General features: G+C 40.3%; 1 protein-coding gene across 1 annotated transcript; it reads right to left on the bottom strand.

Moving 5' to 3' along the window:
- Positions 1-317: 317 nt before the first annotated feature.
- On the bottom strand, positions 318-1,568 carry LOC116179477. The gene has a single exon (XM_031499272.1). It carries the CDS (start codon positions 1,566-1,568, stop codon positions 318-320), a length of 1,251 nt encoding a protein of 416 aa, XP_031355132.1.
- Positions 1,569-8,026: the final 6,458 nt, after the last annotated feature.

Genomic DNA, 8,026 nt, shown 5'->3' with positions numbered 1-8,026 from the left:
AAACCCTATATTTGTCCTGATTCAGCGATTTGGAATAGACGTACACGTGTTTGAAGCGAAGACCATTAGGTTCAGTTAGCAGACTGAGCATCGTATTCGTTTTACCACAATTGGACGGTCCACAAATGACGCATCTTACGCTGTTTGGAAGTAATACGCCATGGGTTTTTTTGCGGTCCACATTTGGCGTCGTGTCGAGATTTTGAACGAGCAGCTTTTGCTTCTGCACCACTACCTTCATTTTGGGGTCGCGGTTGAAATAAGACTACGAACATTTTTTATCATTACATTTTATTTATACATTAAATAAATACAAATTATAGTTTCTTCACTTCCCCGGTCAGAGGATTGTATTGAATTAGTGCGTCGTGCAGGATCAGACAATAGGCAACCGTTCCCGCCTCGAAGGCCTCCATCGACTCCATTTCCAACTTAACATCTACCGTCGAATGCTTCAGAGATTCGTTTTGCTTTGAACAGTCCAGCACGAAGATGGGGCAACTTTTAAAATACAAATAGTCAAAGAGGGCGTCTTGATGCTCATCTTTCGAGTAATAATCGCGCCGAAAGTTTAAATAGTTTTGATATGCAATGATGTACTTGTTGGCATTAAAATCTAAATGCATCGCTTCGTACGGATAACTTTCCGAGTTGAGATGCAGTTTTAAATTTCGAATATTGATGTTATCGAAATTGGCCGCTCTTGCTTCGTGTGAAAACTTTTTACCGCTTCGTTGAAATGCCACAATTATCCATCGTGGTTTCTCTAGTTGAGTTGAAGTTTTGATTGGCCATATATCCGACTGTGCCTGTTTTAAAGCGGGCAATTCGTACAGTTCCCATTGACGAAATGGCATTGTGATTATAGCATCTTTATTGATGCGTTCGTATAGGCTAATTTTGGCGCTATCGCTAACGGTCACGTGAGGAACTTTCCATTGAATTTTTGTTAATGTTATTGTTGCATCGTCGGCGGTACCGATGTAGCAATTGGCATCGCTTCTAGCACGAATTAATACCAATTCTTGTCGCATGTTTACGATAACCTGTCGATAGTCCTCCATGCATCCGAATATGTGTTTTAGCGGAATGCAAACAGCGAAATGCTTCTCCTTGTTGCTCTTATTGAAATCTACTTGAAGGGATTCATCGGTCGGTGACCACCCCAAATGTTTGAGACCTTTGCTTTCAGTAGACGTATACGATACGTATCCCTTCAGTGAGGATGTAATACCAGGATTCCTGCATACATCCACTTTCTGACCTCCCAACTCATAGCGAATTTCTTCGAAAAGGAATGGTGCGAAATTGTTTGTTAGGTTGCATGTTTTTGCGATGGCACCCTCTCCTTCCGGCTGACTCCATTCAATTTTTCCTTCCAAGTACAAAAAACTGTCGTAGGTGGCGCTTATCAGCTCTTGATTTTGAATTAATATTCGTATTTCACTGGAAAGTCCGTAATCCGAAGATCCTCCGTATGGAAGATAGGTGTGAATATCGGATTTAACAATCGTTTCGTCAAAGTGTACGCTTTGAAAGACGTTTAACGAGTCTGCTGCCGCCGCCATTTTGCACTTTCAGGCCAATGGATTCCAAGAAAGATTTTTTCTACTGGCGTTAACGTGCCCGGGTTCTGTCTCGATTGAGAATAACTCGATTTCCGGTCACCTTGTTTATTTATAGCGTTGAGGAAGGATGGCAATGGACCTTGATTAATACGTAACCCCATATTCTTTTAACTCTAATCGTACTGTAAACGGTTCACTTTCCCCGAAATCGATCGGTTCACCCTTTTGATTCGTCAACTTTATAGTTATATTGCTAATTCTACTGGTATTTACTTCCAGATATTGAGTATTACTAGGAATTTTATCTAAGCGGTAACCTGGTGGAACGGAAACGTCTATTTCGTAAAGGACCTTAGCGCGATTTCCGTTTCGATAGGATCCCGTAATGAGATTGCACTCTATGTGAATGTTAGTGTGCTTAATGATTTGAATATCTAAAGCAGATGTATGTAGAACGTTCGCTTCCAATATCCTCGATTCAAAACCGAGCATGCGCCCTATGCAGTCTCTTGGAGTGAAATCTATATCAAATTCGCAATTAAGTTCGCACTTGAGCGTATTGTTATTTGCACGTAGACTAAAGCGACTTGTAGGAATGTGAGCTTTTATATACTCGCTTCCACTCGTAAGCACCATGCGGAATTGTTATTATTAATTGTTATTATTGCCTTGGAGTCTATTGAGCTATTTGAATCAGTTTTATAGTAAAACTTATCGTTTCCCTCGTGAATGTTTCTTATGCTGTTACAGCCATAAAACCCCACCATCCCGATAACGTACATTTTCCCCGAAGGAAGTTCAATGGGTGGATAGAAATCGTGACTCGCCGTATTTCCAACGCCCTCTATGCTGAACGTCGTCGACATGATTACCGCTACTGCTCGCTTAGTCAGTGTTCGTGTTATTTATACAGAAATTTTAAGCACAGATGGCCGCAATTCGTTGTACCAAATTGTTGCTCTTGTCCGTAATTATAATAGATTTTACAGTCGCGGAAATACTCGATCACTTCTCGTGGTGGTGGAATATTACCGAAACTATCATAGTACCAAACTCGTCTACCACGTTTTTTGTACGAGACCCAATGAGTACCACGCCCCCTTTGACTGTCTAAATTAATAACCCCGGATTCATTTTTCCATGGCGATATAGGCATATTATCTCGCATAAACACGTCCCTAAAGTATGGTACACACCCTTTTGCGTGCTTACGTAGATCTACATCTGTTAACGGCCGCTTTGGCAATTTTTTGAAGTTTTTTTTTTTTTTAAATGCAACGCCAAACTGCCTCCCGATTTGTAAGGTTTCAAATACAGCGCACCGCCACTTTTATTTCCTATAGCGATCGATTCCATCGTGCGATTATGGCGTGAAGTTTCATCTTGCATTTTACGTGCGTCACGAGATGCATTAACTGCTTTAGCAATGCCTGCCGCGCCACCGGCTAAAGCTCCCACTGCCGATAAACCGGCGAATAGGGGTATCAAAAATGGTAAAACCCCACCCTGTTTTGGTATGGGAATAACTCTAGGTACGCTTACATTTTTCCTACCACCTAAACTTTTTATGGCCATATTTGCTGCAGTAACAGCTGACTTTATAACATCCGCGGTATTGCCGCTTTTCCTCATTTTCTTAGCAATTGTCCTGCGCAAGTTCAATAAACTGCTCTTCTTCTTCTTCGTTTTCACTCCCATCCCCAACTTTCGTTTTACCTTCATGATGGTGCCCACTGTGAGAGCCGCTGCTCGTTCCCCTAATTTTGCGTTAGAAGCTTTCAACCGTTCCCAAGCTTTGCGCTCTAAAACTCGATCTGCTTGATGTCGACTTTCCAAGTCTTGGTTATCCCTATAGCTAATGTCGTGCTCTTTACACTGAGCGTCTAGTGGATTAATGCCGGGATCTCCGCGCCTTAACCTTTTGTCTAATTTAGTACCAGGTCCGCAATATTGATAGCCGGGAATATGTAGCTCAATTGGAAGTTTGTTTATGAGAGTATTAACCAAGCCACTTCCATCCGTACACTTCCGCTTCCGATTCAACATTGTTGACATGCTACAGTGTGGTTGCATATTTATAGGAAATCTGGGGGCAAATGAAAAAATGCTAAAAGGCAGTAATCGTTTATTGAGGACGTCGATATATGTGGTACATTAAATAAGTAGGTCTATAGTGTAATATTTCCATCATGCACACTCTGTATTGTGAGAATTTACATTATTCTTATAGTTTAGCACATCTTCAATATCCCGATAGATGTTAGCGTCGTCATCGTCCTCTTCCTCCTCGTCACCAAACTCCATTTTACGAAAGTGACGGTAGTTAATCACCTGTTCGATAAAATCTTGATAGAAACAGGACAGAGCGTATGATTCCAGTAAATCAAATCGATAGTTGATTATATCTTTCAAATTAAACAGTTCTTCAATATCGTTCTTTTCCATCGTGCAATATTGAGAGCTGCTGTTGCCACATTGTATTCTTACACTCTTCAACATTTTTTCAGTAGCCCCCTTCACTGACTCCCACGTATAGTAGATGGTGATATTACTATTAAGTGTATCCGAACTTTGATCTCGTTCGACATCTTTCTCTTCGTTCACATTCGACCAATCTATCCATCTTTCGATCTCTTGTGATCGGAAAAACTTCATTTCGAGATATGTTTGCCATTTTAAAAGTGTCACCCAATCTTCCCTTTTCATGAGCATAACACTGCCGCATGCGATGCGAAGGATTGGTTCAAGGTTAAGGTGTGTACTGTAGCCGATTTCAATGTATTTGGAATTATCTAAGCTGTCGAAGAGGGCGTAAGAGGTACAATCTATTAAACGTTCCTCAATCGCTTTGCTATGCATATTTTCAACTTGAGGAGATGATGGTGGCGTTGATCCATATCCATTATCATTACAACACCAACACGAGCACGTGAAATAGTTACTATTACAGCTATTTTTCGTCGCCATGGATGATAGTTTCTTTAGTGTATTCATGAGAGAGCGAAGTACACGACGACGACGACCACTCCACAACTGAAGTATTTTTTCATGGGACATTCATTTTATTTCGAAATGAAAAGACAATTATCTATAATATTATGTTTTATTTACCACGACAACAACAACAATACAACAACACTAATCTATTGTTTACATAAATTTTAAATTGGTAGTTTTCCCCGCTGTTCCGGCGCTTTCGATGAATACATCACTAGTCTTCAAGGACTCTTTGAGGACGTTCAGGCGATCGCCTTCCTTGAAATATTCATAGAATCGTAATGGCAGCACACATTTAAAATTTTCAGTTTCCAATACTATTCGATCACCATATTTTGTATTTATGGTGTCGGCATTCACAATTCTAAACTTCTCCCCCACTTCCAAGTCCTTGACATTTTTGAATACTTTACAGAATGTACTGGTGTTGAGTGCGTTAAGATCCATTTTAACTGTTTCAAGAACACTATTGGACTGATTGAAACCATCGCTGCCGCTCACCCTTATATTTCCAACTCGTGACCTTGAAATCTACAGCGATACATTGCCGAACGATGATCGGCTTCTAATACTGGAGAAATTATTGCATGATATTGCTCGATTCTACGTCGGAATCGAACTCTATCGACTGCTACAGTTTCCCATGGGCCTTTCCTTGCTGCCCAGTAAGCAAAATGCCACGTCACCATTACATATGTTCTATTATTGGATTCATCGAATTTAACACTCTTCACCGGATTCTGAAGACTCATCCTTCCACGCTTGCAACTGTTCACTAAACTGCTCCAACTTTGCATCCCTTAGTTTCCGGATAATACACTCGTCACATATTTTATAGCTTAAGTAACTGTCACATATTGCCTCTCCTAACTCATACTTTGCGGCAATAGCTTGGCACTCCTCTGGGCTATATTCACCGCGTCCATATATCGCCTCGTGCTCTGCATCAAATGCTAATGCAGAAAAATGCTGCTTAAGGCGTCTCACGGCCGTTACGAAATCGACAGCTTTGGCCAATGATTCCTCAGCATATGCCATCCACGACATCTTTAATACATGTACACCTTGTAACGAACATATAGAGGCTTATATAAGCGTCAATCCCCACCACATCTTCAAAGTCATATTTAGAATATAGTGTAATTTAGAATCGGCCACCTCCGATACTTTATCTCGAGCGCAAACCTCGACCCCCTTGACTTTGACGTTAGCACAGGCGCAAACCTCGCCAGCAGAGTTACAAACCTAGTTACTTTTCTAGTGACTTTTTGATTTAGAATCGACCCCTATATCACTAGCAGAGTTTCAACCCTCTCGAGTGACGCAGAGTTTCAAACCTAGTTACTTTTCTAGTGACTGTTACCAGAGTTTCAAACCTCTCGTGACCTTCTAGTGACTTTGAGCAGAGTTTCAAGCCTACACAAGGCCTTCACTTTTGAGACCCCAAATGACCTTGAACACGCGTATGGGAATTTCAATGCAGGACCTGGCCCCAACACCGAGCGCAATAACCCATGGGGTGACTAACCCAATGGCTTAGCACACGCGCAGTAGTTCAAATGACCTTGGAATTGGTGCATGCGCAGTAGTATCAAATTTGGAGTTGGCGCATGCGCAGAACTCAAGGTCAAAGTGGTCCAGGATCGGTGTTGCTCTACTACTGATATGTGGATGACGTGATACAACCCGATATTCTTCCACTTCTTCAGTAGTTGGAAGACCCACTTTTCCAGCAGGATAATACCCATCCCCATATTAAAAGACGTTCTATGGACCTATTTGCACATGATAATGTCAATTTATTGTCATGGCCATCCAGATCTCCCGATATATCGCCTATCGGGCATGTGTGGGACATTATGAAGAGAAGACTGATGAACTTACCGCATCCTCCGCAGACCCTGCAAGCTCTAAACAATGAATTACAGGTTGCTTCAGTTTCTTGGTACACAATACCATAAGAGGAAATCGACCGTCTGCTAAAATTGATGCTACGAAGAGTGAGGGTGTGCGTAACCAATAGGGAGGGACTATTATTCTTATTAATAAAAATATGTTTATATTTCGTTCTTTCTCTTTTAAATTTTAATCAATTGTTACCTTTTAGCACAGACACCATATACTACAGACGGTCAATCTTAAGGGGAAAAAGCACGCTAAGTTTTGTTTCAAATGTCCCCTTATTTAAAAACCTGCTATCTATTTTGCTCCATCTATTAGCGCATACAACAATGTGTTGGTTCTTCTACAGATTTCTTTTATTGGAATGGTTTTGCAAATTGTCTAGGGAAAGAAGTATTGATACTTTTTTGTTAGAAAGCTGTCCCACAAGAAATCCCCATAATTTACATCTGAGGCGAAGTGCTGATAATCTTTGCAGGTACACATACAAAGCAAATATCACTTCATATTCGCAATTACGTATTACTCGTTGTCTTTGGGTGCATAAGAAACGATATAACTTGCACCACTTTTCGAATTCTCGAAAAAAGTGTAATCTCCGTGTTTGTTTATATACCTACGTACTCTACTTGCCTACTTGTCTCTCCGTTTGTGGAATAAATCTTGCAATCAGCAATTTAACTTCATTTAACTTGGATAAAGAAAACCTAAACGTAAGCAAATTTTCGAATGAATATTTGCCTCATCATATGTAATAAATCCCATTTGAGGTGTGCAATTATCGGTCAATTACAGCGGTAATTGCATTGTAGAAAACGAAAGAGCCCTGCGATAATTGCACATTTCATGGGAATACACTTAACAATTTTATAAGTAGGTAAGGTGAGTTTGTAATGTTTATTCGGGAAATATTCCCCCGAATTACACTCGTGCATCAAAATAAACCTGATAATTTTTAGCGCATTTTCCAACGAAGTTGGGTGCGCTATTGCAGCCACTTTCTCTGTCCGTCCGTCTGTCCGAGGTACTCCTACAGTTTTCAAGATATTTAGTTCGTTCTTTTTGCATTCGGTAGCGTATCGCTCTGGCACCTGAGTCAAAGAAAATCTTGACGATTGAACTGCGCATGCGCAGGCTGCGCAATGTTAACTTTTTTTATTTATTAATATATTTTGTTGAAATTTTAATCACAGATACTTGTAGTAAAGGCAAATATATCGCATATAGTAAAAATCAGATGTGCGCATGCGCAGACTGCGCAATGCAAACTTTCTTATTTATGGAGATATTTCTTTGAAATTTTAACCAAAGATACTTATAGTAAAAGCAAACGTACCTATTGCATATTGTAAATATGATATTAATAAGCGCATGCGCAGGACGCGTAATATGAACTGCGCAGTAAGTGTCAACTTCCTTATTTATGAAGATATTTCTTTAAAATTTTAACCATATATGCGTCTAGTAATGAAAAACGTAGCGCACATAGGTATGGCCTTTGGAGAAGTATTGATCAATTTATGGAAAATGCGCTGAAGTTACACTTCATAATTTGTTAA

This window comes from Photinus pyralis, unplaced genomic scaffold (genome assembly GCF_008802855.1).
Source record: "Photinus pyralis isolate 1611_PpyrPB1 unplaced genomic scaffold, Ppyr1.3 Ppyr1.4_LG8, whole genome shotgun sequence".
Taxonomy (NCBI): domain Eukaryota; kingdom Metazoa; phylum Arthropoda; class Insecta; order Coleoptera; family Lampyridae; genus Photinus; species Photinus pyralis.
The sequence above is the reverse complement of the archived record's forward strand: the minus strand, read 5'-3'. Positions and strand labels throughout refer to the sequence as shown.

Bases quoted from the DNA above. Each gene is read 5' to 3' on its own strand.
- LOC116179477 (XM_031499272.1), bottom strand. From the start codon at position 1,568: ATGGCGGCGGCAGCAGACTCGTTAAACGTCTTTCAAAGCGTACACTTT.